Source organism: Schistocerca serialis, chromosome 7 (assembly GCF_023864345.2).
Source record: "Schistocerca serialis cubense isolate TAMUIC-IGC-003099 chromosome 7, iqSchSeri2.2, whole genome shotgun sequence".
In the NCBI taxonomy this organism is placed as follows: domain Eukaryota; kingdom Metazoa; phylum Arthropoda; class Insecta; order Orthoptera; family Acrididae; genus Schistocerca; species Schistocerca serialis.
Genome location: NC_064644.1, coordinates 476,647,619 through 476,666,440, shown reverse-complemented (window position 1 = coordinate 476,666,440; position 18,822 = coordinate 476,647,619). Strand labels below are relative to the sequence as shown.

General features: G+C 43.6%; 1 protein-coding gene across 1 annotated transcript in view; it reads left to right on the top strand.

Moving 5' to 3' along the window:
- LOC126412386 (polyamine-transporting ATPase 13A3-like) overlaps positions 1–18,822 on the top strand; it is a 419,382-nt gene that overhangs the window by 371,208 nt on the left and 29,352 nt on the right. The window contains exons 12-13 of the mRNA XM_050081962.1: positions 7,701–7,892; positions 14,610–14,738. Of these exons, the coding sequence (XP_049937919.1) occupies positions 7,701–7,892; positions 14,610–14,738 (321 nt within the window). The remainder of the gene's footprint in view (positions 1–7,700; positions 7,893–14,609; positions 14,739–18,822) is intronic.

Sequence of the window (18,822 nt, the reverse complement as noted above, 5' to 3'; positions counted from 1 at the left end):
GAACGTTGGATGGGTTCCGCGGAAGTGAAGTGCGTCTACACTGAGGTGATAAAAGCCTGGTATAGCAATATGCACATAAACAGATGGCGGTAGTGTCACATACACAAGGTAAAAAAGGGCAGTAGATTGATGGCACTGTCATTTCTACTCATCTGATTCATGTGAAAATGTTTCCGGTGCAACTATGTCGCACGACGGGAATAACAGACTTCGAATGCGGTATGTTAGTTGGATCTTGACGCATTGGACATTCCATTTCTGAAATCGTTAGAGAATTCAATATTCCGAGAGCCACAGTGTCAAGGAAGTGGCGAGAATACCAAATTTCAGGCATTACCTCTCACCACGGACAACGCAGCGCCGACAGCCTTCACTTAACAGCCGAGAGCAGCGGCGTTTGCGTAGAGTTGTCAGTGCTAACAGACAAGCAACAATGCGTGAAATGGCCTCACAAATCAACGTAGGACGTACGACGAAATTACTGTTATGACAGGCGGCGAAATCTGGTTCAAAAATGGTTCAAATGGCTCTGAGCACTATGGGACTTAACGTCTGCGGTCATCAGTCCCCTAGAACTTAGAACTACTTAAACCTAACTAACCTAAGGACATCACACACATCAATGCCCGAGGTCACGCGGTTCCAGACTGAAGCACCTAGAACCGCATGGCCACACTGGCCGGCGCGAAATCTGGCATTAATGGACTGTGGCAACAGGCGACCAACGCCTTTGCTAACAGCACAACATCGCCTGCAGCGCCTCTCCTGGGCTCGTGACCATGTCGATTGGCCGTAGGCGACTGGAAAACCGTGGCCTCATCAGATGAGTCCCGATTTCAGTTGGTGAGGGCTGATGGTAGGGTTCGAGTGTGGCGCTGACTACAGGGAGCAACGTACCCAACTTGTCAATAAGTTGACACAGTCTCCTTAATCATCTGGGCTATATTTACATGGAATGGTGTAGGGTCTCTGGTCCAACTGAACCGATCATTAACAGGAAATGGCTATGTTGGACCACTTGGGGACCATTCGCAGCCATTCATGCTCGCGAACCATGATGAAATTTTTATAGATGGCGTTGTACCATGCCACAGTTTTCAAGATTGACTTGAAGAACATTCTGGACAGCTCGACCGAGTGATTTGGCCACGTATATGACTCGACGTGAATCTCAAGGAACATTTATGCGACATAATCGTGAGGTCAGTTCGTGCACAAAGTCGTGTACCGGTAATGCTTTCTTCTAGGCGCTTCAGTTTGGAACCGCGCGACCACTACGATCGCAGGTTCGAATCCTACCTCTGGCATGGATGTGTGTGATGTCCTTAGCTTAGTTAGGTTTAAGTAGTTCTAAGTTCTAGGGGACTGATGACCTCAGATGTTAAGTCCCATAGTGCTCAGAGCCATTTGAACCATTTTTGGTAATGCTTTCGCGATTATGGACTGCCACAGAGACAGTATCACTCAGTATTTCTGCAGGGGATTTTCAGCGAATTGTTGTGTCCTTGCTACGTCGAGCAGCCGCAATACACCGGGAAAAGGATGTCTGACGCGATATTAGGAGGTATCCCACGGGTTTTGGCACCTCAGTGTAATGCAAGAAACAGCATACAAGACGCTGCTGCGATCAATTCCAAAGTATTGTTCCGCTGTTTGGAGTCGTTATCAAGTAGGCGTGACAACAGATGTCGAATGAATTGAGAAATGTGCTGCTAAGATCGATATTGTCCATAGCACCTTTGTCTATAAATACGTACACTACAGGCCATTAAAATTGATACACCAAGAAGAAATGCAGATGATAAACGGGTATTCATTGGACAAATATATTATACTAGAACTGACATGTGATTACATTTTCAAGCACTTTGGGTGCATACATCCTGAGAAATCAGTACCCAGAACAACCATCTCTGGCCGTAACAACGGCCTTGATACGCCTGGGCATTGAGTCAAACAGAGCTTGGATGGTGTGTACAGGTACAGCTGCCCGTGCAGCTTCAACACGATACCACAGTTCATCAAGAGTAGTGACTGGCGTATTGTGACGAGCCAGTTGCTCGGCCACCACTGACCAAACGTTTTCAATTGGTGAGAGATCTGGAGAATGTGCTGGCCAGGGCAGCAGTCGAATATTTTCTGTATTCAGAAAGGCCCGTACAGGACCTGCAACAGGCGGTCGTGCATTATCCTGCTGAAATGTAGGGTTTCGCAGGGATCGAATGAAGGGAAGAGCCACGGGTCGTAACACATCTGAAATGTAACATCCGCTGTTCAAAGTGCCGTCAGTGCGAACAAGAGGTGACCGAGACGTGTAACCAATGGCACCCCATACCATCACGCCGGGTGATATGCCAGCATAGCGATAACGAATACACGCTTCCAATGTGCGTTCACCGCGATGTCGCCAAACACGGATGCGACCATCATGATGCTCTAAACAGAACCTGGATTCATCCGAAAAAATGACGTTTTGCCATTCGTGCACCCAGGTTCGTCGTCGAGTACACCATCGCAGGTGCTCCTGTCTGTGATGCAGCGTCAAGGATAACCGCAGCCATGGTTTCCGAGCTGATAGTCCATGCTGCTGCAAACGTCGTCGAACTGTTCGTGCAGAATGGTTGTTGTTTTGCAAACGTCCCCGTGTGTTGACTCAGGGATCGAGACGTGGTTGCACGATCCGTTACAGCCATACGGATAAGATGCCTGTCATCTCGACTGCTAGTGATACGAGGCCGTTGGCATCCAGCACGGCGTTCCGTATTACCCTCCTGAACCCACCGATTCCATTTTCTGCTAACACTCATTGTATCTCGACCAACGCGAGCAGCCATGTCGCAATACCATAAACCGCAATCGCGATAGGTTACAATCCGACCTTTATCAAAGTCGGAAACGTGATGGTACGCATTCCTCCTCCTTACACGAGGCAACGCCGGTCAACTGCTGTTTGTGTATGAGAAATCAGTTGGAAACTTTCCTCATGTCAGCACGTTGTAGGCGTCGCCACCGGCGCGAATCTTGTGTGAATGCTCTGAAAAGCTAATCATTTGCGTATCATAGCATCTTCTTCCTGTCGGTTAAATTTCGCGTCTGTAGCACGTCATCTTCGTGGTGTAGCAATTTTAATGGCCAGTAGTGAATCTGTGGAACTGACGTCAGTGACAGACATGAAAATAAACTAAAAGTTGTGCTGAAAATGTAGTGTAGGGAATTGAAAGAAAGTATGCCGCACCTTGTAGAACCAAACTGCCTGGGCCATTTAAGCATTCTCTCCGTGTGACATATTTTGAAGATGATGAGAACGTAATGCACGCATGGAAACTATTGCTACCAGCGCAGGACGAGAATTTTGTCTGATCAACCCGGAGGTGGGTGCGAAGGAGTTGGGTGGGTTTTGTGATACAAAGCAGAATAATATACTGCACACGTAGTGTTCCTTAAATTTCTTTCACTTAAGTGAAAAAACCGCAAACCCAGAGCCTAACCCAGTGCGAGCCCTTGAGATAAGCCGGTTCGATATCCGCAATAACAAAACAGGCTGAATTGCAACGCTTCGACTAGGCAGGCTGAACTGAACTAACAAACAGACTGGAAGTCAGCGCGGGGTTATGTCGGATCCGTGGCGCCACTGACCGTGCCGGCCGAATAGGGTATGTCTCGGAGCCGGGCGCTGATTGGTGGTGCAGTCACGTGGGTTACTGCCAGCTTCTAAACGTGGACTGGCGCGGTGTGGTGCCGATAGCGCACGATATCAACGTTTGCCAGCAGGGAACATTGCTCTTCCACACTAGCGTGACACCACAGAAAGTGATGGAGATTGTGTAGACAGTGGAAGTAAAAGAAATGTTGGCTAACATTGTCGCTAAATTCTAGTTCTTAAGAATTAATACAGGGTGGCGCACGAAATGTGTTACCATTTTGTTTTTGAATATAAACTTTATTGTCAATACAATCTGAAAGGAACATATACTCTTACAATGAATAACCGTCCATGGAGATTTGTTCTAACTCAGCACATGCTCAATATGTCCACCATTTCGTTTCCTAACTTCCTTCAAACGAACACTGAAGTTAGTGATTACCCTACGGCACATGTCTTCCGTAATTTCACTGCAAGCTTGAAGAATAAGTCTTCTGAGCTCCATTAAATCACGTGGACGTTTCGGGAAAAATTTTTCGTTTAGGTACCCCTAAAGAAAAAGGTCACATGGATTGATGTCTTTACTATTGGATGGCCAATTTTGTACGTCATTGAAGAGACCTGGAAACCTGAGTGCAATGATCCGCATGTCGAAATGCTCGTGTAAAAACTCCAACACAGTGTTTGCAGTATGTGGCCTTGCTCCATCTTGCACGAACCACAGCGTGTTGAACGGCAAGGCAGTAGCAAGAAGCTGTGGAATGAAGCTATTGCGAAGCATGCTCAAATAACACTCGCTGTTCACAGTTTCTTCAAAGAAAAAAGGTTCCAATAAGTCCGTAACTGGAAATTGCTGCCCACGCTGTAATCCTCGGAGCATAATGTTGTCGTTCATGAAGCACTTGTGGGTTTTCAGTGGCCCAAAAGCGTACATTTTGTTTGTTAACCACACCGTCTAAATGAAAATGCGCCTCGTCTGAAAACCAAATGTTGTTGAGAGTTTCTTCCCCATCCTAAGCCCACTGAGCAAACAGTAATCTGTGCTGCTTGTGTTCTTCAGTGAGCGTCTGTGCGCAGGTCATCTTGTATGGTTACATATGGAGGTCACTTTTAAGAATGCGTTGAACGGAGCGTCTGGATATTCCCAGTTGCACTGCTGCCTTTCTACACGATTTCCCGGGACTTATCTGTACAGCACCTCGTACCGCTTCAATATTCTCCGGCGAACAAACAGGCTTAAGCCGTCGGCACACGGCCCGTGCATCCGAACGTTGGGCGTTGAGCGTGCCGAGTTTCTGACGTCATAGCGTGGAATATCACGTTCGGGAGTCTTTCCGAACGTGCAGAGCAATATCTGGCATGTCAGATATTCTGAGCGTGCGTCTGAGCGTTGACCAATGAGATGGCACAACGCCACCTACGTCACACGCACGCCGTCTCCCTTCAGTACGGAGTTGTGAGGCGCCATATTGGCATTCATTTCAAGCCTATATGTATATATGCCGTTTCTGAGCACGAGCAAATTGAGAATCACTGAAAAACTCGTTGTTAGTTGTGTGATTCGTTCCAATCAAATAATGAGAAACATCGTATTCGTGGCAAAAGAATTATTGTAACTTGCGTATTATGAGAGTAGGCTATTTGGAGGCAGCGACGCAGCGACACACTGAAGATCCACCCAAAATGCATTGTTCTTGGTACAATTTGTTATAATTAAATTTCAATTAGTAACATAATTATCTACGATTAACGTTTTCATCAATACAATATTATTAAGAACGAGCAGCGTGTTGTTTGTTCAGTGTAATGAGTAGCGTTTCTGTCCAGCCATGAGTTTTGTCGGGGCGGTGGTTCGCGTCTTAACAGTTGGAAATTTTTTTTAACATTCGCGTTTTTATTAGGTTCTGAAACTTTATTATTAGTTTAATATAAGTATATGCTATAATATTTGATGTTATGTAAGTGTAAGTTTACCATTTTTTGGGGGGTGACTTTGCTGGATTGGCTTAATCTATAGGACAGCTTGCGCTACTTCTATAAAGATGTTTTGCTCCTTTTTCTTTTACACTACGTAATTCACATGTTGTAGAGATTCTGCTACTGGGTAGGAACAGTGATCAAGTAAGACTGGCCTTGGGGTTTTACAAAAAAGTGGGCATGATGAAATAATAAACTTTATTTATTATTCTTACGCGGAGAAGTATTCCAAATTTGTACCGCACTGTTTGTAATGAAACTTTTATAAGCATTTGTCCTTATTGATTGGACATGGTACTATCCTTTTCGTGGACGATGGAGGAAATGTGCGTTTCAATAGGGCTAGCGTGGGAATTTTATGCGCTCCCGTTGAGTAAACAGTGTGATTTACGAACTAGAAACATCCCTCAAATGCCGCTGGAGTGCGTTGCGATCGCGTATACCACGTTGGGGCCCACGTACCGTATGCACAAGTCGCATCGTTCCTGAGCGTTCAGCAGCACGTTGAACTTGGAACGCTCAACGTTAACGTTCGACAGCACGGTCCGTGTGCCGACGGCTTTAGGCCGAGGTCGCTTCGCTTTCAATACTGTCCCCTCCTGTACAAATTTATCGTACAACCTTGGATGGTCTTGTTGCAAGGGACCCATCGTGTGTTAAACTGTTGTCGAAAACGCCTCTGAGCCACAACAAGGCTTTTCGTTTCATGAAAAAGTAACACAATTGCCGATCGTTGCTGTGTCGTTAGTCTTCCATTGTCAGCCATTGCTGTTTACTAGAGTTGTGGCGATTCGTGAATGAGTCGTTCATTTGAACGACTCGAAATAAAGAAACGTAAGAATCGAATCGTGATACGGACGAATCGTCGTTCAAAAGAATCTTAAGAGAGATTGCGTGTTTCCGACTCGTGACGATTCCAAGTTCCAACGATTCACCGATTCTTAGTACGCTATGCTTCGAAGGCAACTTCCGAATCATGCCGAGTCGTGCCGAATAATGACGACCGCCAGATGGCAGTCAAGTGGAGGATGCGTGTGAACAGAGGAAGCTCGGAACTAACAAACGAAGTGCGTGGGCCGTAATATTACTCGTGAAAAACAAGCTGACACTTGGCGGTGTCGTCTTCTCACGTAAATAGTAGTGACAGCGGCAAGTTCTCAGACAAATTAAAAGCAAAATACCTATGCTTTATATTTAGAAGATACGAAAGTTAAGCTAAATTTGCCTTGTGGGAGGGCTGTCAGCTGCGTTATGAATTACAAGGGTGATGTGGACTTGGGAAGACATCTTAGCACAGAAAAACATAGGATGATATGAGCCAAACCACGTCTGCCTCACTGCTAGATTTTGTTACTATAAAACAGACGTCTGTAGTTAGATACGTTCAAGCCACACAACCAAACTGACATACCGCGTAATTTTGCACCATCTTTCGCACAAATCGACTCCTCTTTCCTGGCATACTGAAATAAAACAATAGATACAATCAAATCAAACGTGACCTTTCATCAATTAAGGCATTACACGTATAAATCGAGAATCACACCTGTAATGTCATATGCATGTTTACTCATAAATAAAATATTTCTGGCATATCTTATCATGTCACAGTTCGATTCAAACCCCACTGACAATTTCAGACATGTCCTGCCATCTGTGAGTAAGATGTAGAACTTTTTGCATTCCGTAAGAATCGTGCCATCGCAGACTAGAATGAATCGTGAACGAATCGTAGGAATCGATTCGCAATGTGAGATTTAATCGTAGGAATCGAATTGCGAAAAAGAATCGTGTTGCCCAACTCTACTGTTTACTAGTCTCCTAGCGGCAGTATCGTGAATTACACGTCATTTCGTAACTCATTTGTTTTTCCAAGCTCTGCTGGTACTGCTGTAGAGATCCCAGCGGGATATCTAATGTGCGTCGTAAATAGTGAAAGAAACAATTGGTGACACATTTCGTGCGCTACCCTGTGTATTATGAGAAAAAAATTATACATCTATATTTACTGGACGACCCTTATACGTAACAGCGACAGCACATAGTGGTGTGTAGACGTGCAGAGTGTGTCGTGTTGCAGACGGGCACGCTGACGGAGGACGGCCTGGACATGTGGGGCGTCGTGGAGGTGAAGCCCGAGGGACGGTTTCTGCAGCCCCCAGCCAGGGACCCACAGGAACTGCACGACGGACCCCTGAGGAGGGGCATGGCCTGCTGCCACTCGCTCAGCCTCATCGACGGCGAGTACGCCGGGGACCCGCTCGACGTCCGGGTCAGTACACGCTGTTGTCCCACCTGCTGCTTTCCGAGTCACCATTTCACATTCATGTGAATCTCTTCCACCCACAGACATACAGATGAATTAAATCTCATCCACTCTTAGGCTAATCACAGAACAAAAGTACTTCACTTTCAACAACAACTTATATTTGCAACAAGAGGGGATACCCAGGGGTCCCCCATCAGTGGAACCTTTGCCAACATTTTCTTGAATCATATAGAGAACACAATAAATGCGCACACTCCGCTTCAGAGTGAGAATCTCATCCTGGAAACATCCCCCAGGCTGTGGCTAAGCCATGTCTCCGCAAACATCCCCCAGGCTGTGGCTAAGCCATGTCTCCGCAATGTCTCCTAGTTCGGCAAGGTTCGCAGGAGAGCTTCTGTAAGGTTTGGAAGGTAGGAGGCGAGGTACTAGCAGGACTAAAGCTGTGAGGACGGGGCGTGAGTCGTTCTGGTTAGCTCAGTTGCTAGAGCACTTGCCTGCAAAAGGCAAAGGTCCCAAGTTCGAGTCTCGGTCCCGCACATAGTTTTAATCTGACAGGAAGTTTCATATCAGCGCACACTCCGCTGCAGAGTGAAAATCTCATTCTGGAAATATTCAATAACAACGTAAAACAAGAAGGGTACAGTATAATCTATTGGTACCGAGATGTGGATGACGTAATCTGTCCTGCAGATGAAACACAAAAAAGGATAGAAGAACTGCACTGTAACATCAGCACAGAACACCCACAGATCCACTTCACAATGGAAACATAAAAAAACAAGAAACTATATTTCTTGGATCTTACAATCACAAGAAACAACCAGCAGCATGAATTCTCCATCTACAGAAAACCCACGTCCACAAGCACTGCTATTCATAGCTCATCCAGCCACCCGACAGTGCATAAATATGCCAGTTTCACACACATGCTCCACGGGATAAACAGAACACCTCTTAAATCAGAAAACTACACACAGGAACTCAATATAATAAAACAAATTGCTGTTGAAAACGACTACAAAGCAGACGTCTTAAACAAACTCAATAACAAGGTAAAAAAGGAACATAAAAATAGCGACCACCCACTCAAGAGCACAACCAAAGGATCTGAAAGCCAGAGGCAGAACACACAGCAGATCATATCACATCAGAAAGAAAGAGACAGATGGTGCACTCTAACATACAACAACAAAATATCTCATAGAATTGGAAACATCTTGAAATGCAAGGGATCCCAATAACATTTAGAACAAAGAACACCGTTCAAAAAAGACTAAGACCAGACAAAAGAACCTCAGACAAATTCAGCAGCGCTGGAATATATCAGCTCACATGTGACTCCTTTCAGGCCCAATACATAGGACAAACAAAGCAGAAATTTCCGAACGAGGTACACAGAGGTTATGAGAGCTCTAAAGAGTGACAGCGCACATTCAACTTTCACAGTACACCTAAGGAACAAAACTATAACCCCACTAATATCGAAAGCGATCTACACATTCTGAAACACAGCAATAGTCTATACCGACAACCAACAGCAAAAGAAATTTACTACATGCAAAAGGCTATAGTGGAAGGGGAAAACGTGATAAACAAAAACACAACACTTTGCAACAACACACACTTTACCGCTCTGAGAGAACTGACCCAAGACACAGAGCAGAAACCACACACACGCTAAAGAACCACTTCCCCCATCACACACAGGGACATAAGTAAGGAACAGAAGTCGTCAGAGCTCCCGCTACAGCTTTTATAGCCTTCTCGCAACATGTGATACATTTCTCGAGATACACGCGTGCAGCAAGATGGCTTAATGTTTTGGATCATAAACAAAGTGCGAAAGTTTTGCTTTTCTGTCTATAGAATTAGCTGCACGCCCTCCAATGAACGTGCGTACACGACAAACTAAGTAACAGCCTAATACACACCAAAGCTGAATCCACAACACTACCGCAACCCCAAGTGTATAACGCTGATATACGTCAGTTCATCTTGTAATATTTCTTTACTAACAGCCGCTCACACAGTTGCAGATGACATGACGTACGCTTAGAAAAACAACAGAAAAAGTACAGAAAATATGCCACAAACAGCGACAACAATTCTGAAAAACATGCAATAACGTACAACAAATAAGATAGTATGCAAGTATCCACAGAAAACTATATTTCAACAAACGAACAGTAAAAATGTAATAATGTGTTTCAGTGTTTGTATAACTACGCTATTTTCAGCATTTTTTAGATTTAAGGAACCCACTGATGATGGCGATATTTCTCGCTGAAACTAGTTTGTGAACAAACAACAAAGTCTTTTGCATCAAGGCGGACTCACAAGTCACATGTTATTGCTCTTCCACTCTTCCATTGCACGCATCTCGCGGTTATACACATGTACTCGTAGATTCAAAAAGAAAGAACGAATTTCAACTATTTATTACAGACAAACTGTAAAGGATAAAATCACATTGTACATGTTATCTGATAGAGGAAGCTTCAAAGTTTTGACACAGATGCGCTGTTGTTTGTCGCAACATGGCGACTGCACCACAAAAGAAATCTTTTTGTGTGTTGGAATTCGCACGAAGTCAATCCATTGTTCAAGTACAATGTGCTTCCCGCCGTCGATTTGGCAAGAAGCCACCCCTGCGCAAGCTGATTTATGATTCGCATGCAAAATTCTCGGAAGTTGGCCTCATGTTAAAGGTAAGAGCACTGGCCGATTACGCACGTCTGATAAAAATGTCGAACTATCTGAGATGCGTTCTCGCGGAGTCCTAGGAATCCATAACACGCAGACCAGGAATTTCAACTTCCTCAAAGAACAAACGACGTGTCGTGTTCTGAAACGACGCCTGGACGCCTGCATATGAAGCGTTACGAGTTGCAGTTACTGCAGCAGTTGCGTCCCGGCGACCGCAACAGAAGGTGCGAATTTTGCATTTCATTTTTCCAGGATATGGCAGAGAACACTTTTTCCGAACGACTCATCTTCTCGGACAAATCGACGTTTCATGTGTCGGGTAAAGTAAACCGCCATACTGTAAGAACATGAGGTCACAAAGTCCTTGCGTCGTCGTCGAACATGAAAGAGACTCACCGAAACTGAATGTGTTTTGTGCCGTTTCTCTTCACGAAGTGTCCGCCCCTGGTAGCTGAGTGGTATGACGGAATGTCATATCTAACGGCCCTGGTTCGATTCCCGGCTGGGTCGGAGATTTACTGTGCTCAGGGACTGGGTGTTGTGCTGTCCTTATCATCATCCTTTCATCCCCATCGCCACGCAAGTCGCCGAAGTGGCGTCAACTCGAAAGACTTGCACCAGGCGAAAGGTCTACATGACGGGAGGCCCCAGCCACACGGCATTTCCATTTTCATGCTCACAAAGTTCATGTACCTCTCTTTTTTGCGGAGAAAACAATGACAGGAATACCTGGACATGCTGCAAAATTCGTTGTTTCTCATACATGGGCATGCTGCAAAATTTCGTTGTTTCCTCAACTTCACGAAGAGTCCAATGATTTCATTTTTATGCATGACTGCGCCCCGCCTCACTTTCATCTCGATGTGCGGCGTTATCTTAACACCATCCCAAAGAGATGGACAACAAGATCTTGTTCACTGCTTTTGGACTTCCAGTTTACAAGACTTCACACTTTGTGGCTTTTTGTGGGGGGGTCCACAAAAGACAGAGTCTTGGTCTCTGCGCTCGCCTTACATGAAGTCTTGTGGGCAACGCCATACCACTGTGGACAACAGCATACAGCAGCCAGAGAGAGCAGTTGAAAGCCGACTTTCACGGTAGATCCACGCCTTTCCACTAGCTGGTGGACCGCAAATTTTCGGTGACGTGACCCTCGACATGGGTCGTAATGGGGAGTCAATAAACAGGGACCAGTTGGTTTGTGTGTGAAATGAAGTGGAATGCCGTTTCGATGTTTCTCAAGAAACGCATGGTGGTCATGTTGAGTGTATGATATACTGTCAGTGCGAACATAAAACTTTGAGCCATAATCTGTCCAGAGACATTCGTAATATGTTTCTTTCATGGTTTGTCTGTAAAAAACAACAGAAATTTGTTCTTTCTTTTTGAACCACTCTGCATACATGTAGCTTGATTTGTACAAAGAGAGGTTCCGGTACTGTGAGCTTCAGGGGATGGCGGTTTTAAAATTTAAACTTCTTAAAACGTTATTTTAACGCTTTTCTGCGCATTTTAAAAGTTCGAATGCATTTCTACTGGTAAAAAATAAAGTTTTAACATACCACGTTTCAAAAACTGCAGCTCTGACTTTTTTTTTTTTTTCAGCAGAGGTACCGGTAATGTCACAAATCAAGCTCTTATTATATTTGCGAGATTGTATCATATAGTTCTGTTTTGTGGTTTTTAAAATTAGTCGTGTTATCTATGTGTTTTGTTCACTTAAAAACTATAATATTAGCCGACCGCTGTGGTCGAGCGGTTCTAGCCGCTTCAGTCCGGAACCACGTGGCTGCTACGGCCGCAGTTTCGAATCCTGCCTCGGGCATGGATGTGTGTGATGTCCTTAGATTAGTTAGGTTTAAGCAGTTCTAAGTCTAGGGGACTGATGACCTCAGATGTTAAGTCCCATAGTGCTTAGAGAGATTTGAACCATTTTTTAACTAGAATATTATGCCATTATAATTGTTTCTGAAGAGCAAAGGTAGCAATTAGCTCTCTTTCCAATCATCGATTGCAATTTCATCTATCATTTCCAAATGAAAACTGCGAATAAATCGTATGACTACAAAAAATTGCGTAATAACATAACACATTATGATGTAAAAACATAAAATGGTTCAAATGGCTCTGAGCATTATGGGACTTTACATCTGAGGTCATCAGTCCACTAGACTTAGAACTACTTAAACCTAACTAACCTAAGGACGTCACACACATCCATGCCCGAGGCAGGATTCGAACCTGCGACCGTAGCAGCTGTGCGGTTGCGGACTGAAGCGTCTAGAACCGCTCAGTCACAACGGCCGGCCGTAAAAACATAGCATTACAATAAAACATAATGGCAGCCGCAACAGACACAGTTTTTTTTATTACTGAAGGGGGAAATAGGCAATGAGCTGTAAAAATAGATATTTTTTTCTAAACTGAAATTGTAACCTGATCTGGTTAAACAATACGTAGGTATGATACTATCATCTCGCAGTACATGATATTTTACAGTAGCTCTTCTTAGGAACAGATACACAATTACATTTACGGATTACAATCGCTTAAAAAGTCGATGATGGTTCCGTTAATTGTCGCATTTTATGATGTGAGCATAGTGTCGTTACAGTTTGCTTAGTTTCTCGCACAAAGGCATCCTTGAAAGGACTCATATTCGCCGTTTACTGTAGGAATTATTTATAGCACAAATGCAGTTTCGCGGCTACGGCCATAGTTTACATATGAACAGTGTGCAAGAACACTGATTTGCAGCGATTTACGTGAATGTTGTTTACATCGTGAAAAGGCCTATTTTCGACAATGACAGACATGTCGGAGGATTTTAAAGTCTGGCTTGTGCTGAAGCAGAATCTTTAGCAGTTCCACTTGAAATTGCATTTGTGCTGGTGCCTGCAGAGTCTAAGTTCCTTATCGGCGCGCTTACGTAACCAAGGTCGTTCGCTCGCTATATAAGCGGGCAGTGCACGCCAGCGGAACCATTCCGCTGTGAGCTCTATCTGCAACAGCAATGAAGCACTATGCCTCGTCGACGTGTCTATCGTCAACGCCGCCACCGCATGCCTGTCTACAAACATATTATAAGCCTCGAAAACAAACTTGGCACAAATGGAACTGCTCCATCTGTTATATTGAATGGACCTATATTTTTCCGTGGATGCCGAGTTAATTTTAGTCTCGATGCTGGCACAGGGAATACTGGAAGTGGATGGTTTACCCTTGCCATTGTTCGATGTGAGAATGCTTCTCTACAGCCAAGCGGGTTGCGTAACCAGCCGGCTAGACGCCCAGCGGGCAGTGCGGCACTGTGCTTTGTTAATTTTTTAAAACTATTGCATCCTTGAGCCCCTGGTTCGAGATGTACCATTGTCCGGTTAATGGCTGACGCTACAGTTCACACTTTATTAATAATTATAGTACAGAGTTACCTCACCAGTTAGAGTTACATTTTCAGCAAGTACACCAAGTCCTTTCATCCGTACGTGTATTTTTTCATCATTACTAACTTTACGACATGAGAGAGTATACAATGTAAAAGGCAAATTACTATATACACAACTAGGTCTAGATTGGGATTTAGTATCTATTCCACAATGCCAGGTCTTGTGTTATATTGAATGGACCTATATTTTTCCGTGGATGTCGAGTAAATTTCAGTCTTGATCCTGGCACTGGTAATACGGGTAGTGGATGGTTTACTCTAGCTATCATCCGATGTCTTGTGTAAACTGCAGTCAATAACTAACCCGGACCATGAGAAACTAAACAAAGTCATTTGTTGGCCACAATACCGCACACACCAAAAATGTGGCACAAACGATTTAGCAGGTATCTGACATCTATCCTGTGGAGTTGACCTGGATAGTTACAGCTTTGGAAGTGTATTTTTATATGGAAGCGATTGCACATTTTCTGCTGTTCATTCCACACACTACTATGCCGTGGACGCCGTTACGCTTCTGTCTTCACCTGCTTGCACACTTGTTGGCATGACTCACTTGGTACTTGCAGATGTTCGAGTTCACGAAGTGGGAGCTAGTGGAAGAAGAAGAGGACGTGGCGGACGGGGAATGTGAGGAAGACGACGAGGACGAGGAGAACCTGCCGACGGTCGTGAGACCGCCTCCAGGAGAGAGCCAGGTAAGCCTGCATAAGAATTCATCCCCCAGTAACCATGGTGCAGCAAATTCCTGCATATTGTCCTGGACCACGTGTATTACAGCTGAGTTCTTCAAAACACTTTACCCAGCTGAGTACATGTCATTGCCCCATAGTATTTGAAAGTCAGTTTTCTTCCCCTCAGCTTGAAAGGTGTCCAGTCGTTGAAAAGACCATCCCTGCATGATGACTACAGTGCCCGTCATTTACGACGGCGGCCGAGTTTAGGTTCGTTCTGCCCATCTGAAGTCACAAAACACAGTCAGCCAATGAACAGAGAACGACGTTGCCAGAGCTCGACTGCAGTGCAGAGCACGGACGAGTGTCTTCAGTTTTAGAAACGTTCAGTCATAAATAAAGTAATTGAACAAAAGTAATGTCTTGATAGCAGACATTCTATAAAAGAAAACTTGGAAAAAGCATTCTTTATACCAATTGCTTCATAATCTATTAATTAATTAAACCAGACAAGCAATAAGCCTCCTAATTCAGGCGATAGCAAGGAAAATCATTTTCACTAACCGCTTTTTTGCAATAAAGAACAGCAGTAATTGTTTATTTCCTAATGTACTTCGACGAAACGTGAGTAATTCACAGTCATACCAACAGTGTTTGTCGGTATTTTGCGTGATACTTTAAAGTCCTCCAGGAATTAAGTTGAATGACGAGCTGTGTTAGTGTAATGATTAAGGTGTTTGGCTGCTATGTAAAAGATTTCGAGTTCAAATCTTGTTCGATACTAAATATTTTCTTCATTTAAAAACAATATCGAAATATCTTACTTCATGAATTTTATTCGTTTGAATGTAATTTTTTGAAATGTCTAGTGGCAATTAAAATCGACCATACAGAAAGTATACGCTGTGGACTTTTACCTCTGCAAACTCTTCAAAATTTCGTGCAATTGTTTACTACATTTAATGCTGCACAATAACTGCTTTGAGCATCAAAACAAAATTAAGTCATTTATGGGGGGAAGGTACCAGTCAAGAAGATGTGTAAAAATCAAATTTTTGGGCCGAATAGTTTCTGTGAAATCGAATGATAAGTGTGTCAAAGCAGTCTGAATACCATGTGTCTGCAAAGGCGAGCAGTGCAGTAATGACAAAATCGCGCACAGCGCAGAATGCGGGGAGCACGTCTCTGTAGCAGCGAAAGGCTTAATGCGGCCGCGGTGGCTTTACTTCATAAACTGCGCGCTCCCCCCTAAACGTAAGTTTGCGAACTATACTATTGCGCTGCTTCTCTTGCCGCGTGCAACTGGCAACGCAGCAGTCTCCCGCGTCAGAGTGGGCATGCGCGAGCCGCCAAGATAGAAGAATTGAACTACAGTGCCTCAGACACAGACGTCGCTTGTAACATTTCTGTGTTTTAGGATGGTGTTGGCCATCTTCAGTCCGAATACTGGTTTAATGCACCTCTCGACCCCACCCTATCCTGTGCAAGCCTCTTCATTGCGGCATAACTATAACAACCTACATCCATTTGAACAAGAGAGAGGGATGCCAAGGGAAGAATGCTGTATATCATTCCTTGGTCTTCCTCTAAAATTTTTAACACCGCCTCCCCTCCCTCACCCTTTACAAGCACACACACTTCCCTCGACTACCAAACACAATATTTCATGAAGCCTCAGTAAGCGTCCTATCAACCAATCTCTTCTTTTAGTGAAGTTATATGACAAATTCCTGTTTCCCCTAATTCGATTCAGTACCTCCCAATTAATTACTAGATGTACCCATCTACTGCAGTTTTCTATAGCACTACAATCTTATCTTGTGTAAACTGCTCATTTTCCATTTTTCGCTTCTCTACAATACTACACTTACAAACCTCATCTCTTTATACTGTAAGACATTAAGTAACGTATCTGCCACGGGTCTCCCTGTAGCAAATCTAGTGTATACTCTTTCTACTCGATGCGTGACCTTGGTTCGTCACCTTGACTTCCGAATGCATCGAAAAATTTACGCAAACAAGTTACGGGAAAATCACATGACCACGTCTAAGCCTGTACTGAATTTTTTATGAAAGACAATCGTCTGTTTAATTTCAAACCGTAAGGTGGAGCAGGAAGAAATTTTTGACCGTGTATGTTTCGAACACAGCGTTGCACGGTAGTGAAACATGGACTGTGGGAAAACCAGAGAAAAAGAGATTCGAAGCATTTGAGATGTGTACGTTGAAAATTAGGTTGACTGATTAGGTAGAAAATGAGGAGGTTCTCCGGAGAATCGACGAGGAAAAGAATACAGGGAAAACAGTGACGAGAAGAAGGGACAGGATTATAGGACATCTGTTAAGACATCAGGGAATAGCCACCAAGGTGCTAGAGGGAGTTGTAGAAGGTAAAAACTGTATAGGGAAAAATAAATTGGAATACATCCAGCAAATAATTGAGGATGTGGGTTGCAAGTGCTACGCTGAGCCGGCCAAGGTGGCCAAGCGGTTCTAGGCGCTACAGTCTGGTACCGCGCGACCGCTACGGTCACAGGTTCGAATCCTGCCTCGGGCATGGATGTGTGTGGTCTCCTTAGGTTAGTTAGGTTTAAGTAGTTCTAAGTTCTAGGGGACTGATGACCTCAGAAGTTAAGTCTCATAGTGCTCAGAGCCATTTGAACTTTTTTTTTTGTTTTTTTCCTACGCTGAGACGAAGAGGTTGGCACAGGAGAGGAATTCGTTGCGGGTCGCATCAAATCAGTCAGAAAACTTGAAACGTCCCGTTACAAAAATTTATAAATGACTGTGTTGATAACCTCTTACATTCTTTGATTTTCAAACAGCTGAGCAGAACTGAACGTACTCAGACATTTCTCTCTTTACTTATTCTGATCATCACTAAACTGACACACATTATTTTTAGCGCAACGCAATCTAACTTTCAATAATCCCTACAAAAGAATGACCCTGACTAACAATAACCTATACCTTTCATGAATCACTTACCTCACAAAAATCTTCGTTATTCGAACTACTGCAATACACCGAGCGCAAATACTGTCAGCTAAATAAAGATTCTAACTACTGAAGTCACTAACTACTGGTAGGCATAGTTAGCAAATGAGAGATTTTGAAAGGGAACAAACAATGTATTTACCTTAATAGTGTTCAAAAGTCATAATATATATAAGCCGGCCGAAGTGGCCGTGCGGTTAAAGGCGCTGCAGTCTGGAACCGCAAGACCGCTACGGTCGCAGGTTCGAATCCTGCCTCGAGCTTGGATGTTTGTGATGTCCTTAGGTTAGTTAGGTTTAACTAGTTCTAAGTTCTAGGGGACTAATGACCTCAGCAGTTGAGTCCCATAGTGCTCAGAGCCATTTTTCATTATATATATATATATATATATATATATATATATATATATATATATATATATATATATATCAGTTCATTACATCCAGTCTTACAAATTTACTCTCTCTGATGGACACACGTCCACATCATCCGCTCTCAAAACTCTGCCATCTCTCTCCCCACATCCACCACTGCTGGCACCTCACCTCCAACTGCGCTAAGTTACGCGCTGTTAACAGCCAACTGCCCAACACTACAATAGCAAATTCCAACAATGCAAACCAGCCACAGACTGCACACAGCACAGTCAGTGATTTTCATACAGAGCGCTACGTGACGTCACCAAAATGTAAACCTAAACAGCCTACTTACAAACTTCACCGCCTATCGTCAGTATCGTTTTCATACTTAGCGATATCCACCAAACCAACAGTGAATGATCAGCGTCAGGATGAGATACTTTGACTGCATAGCATTCTGGCTATCATTTTGAAATTTACTTTAATTATTGAAAATAACTGATGTTAAACATTACTGTGACTTTAACCGTTGCAAGTTCAAAAGAAAGGCGACAAGACCAGTACCAATATCTTCACTAATAATTTACTAAAATATGACGGCAGTTTGACATTGTCGTTTCAAATTTATACATTTAGTGAAATGATATCTTAGATATAAACTAACTCTTTTCAATATCACAAAAGGGAAAGCAGTTTTAAATGTTCTTAGCTAAGAGTAAAACGTGAGTACAAAATTTAAGTTATTATAGTGT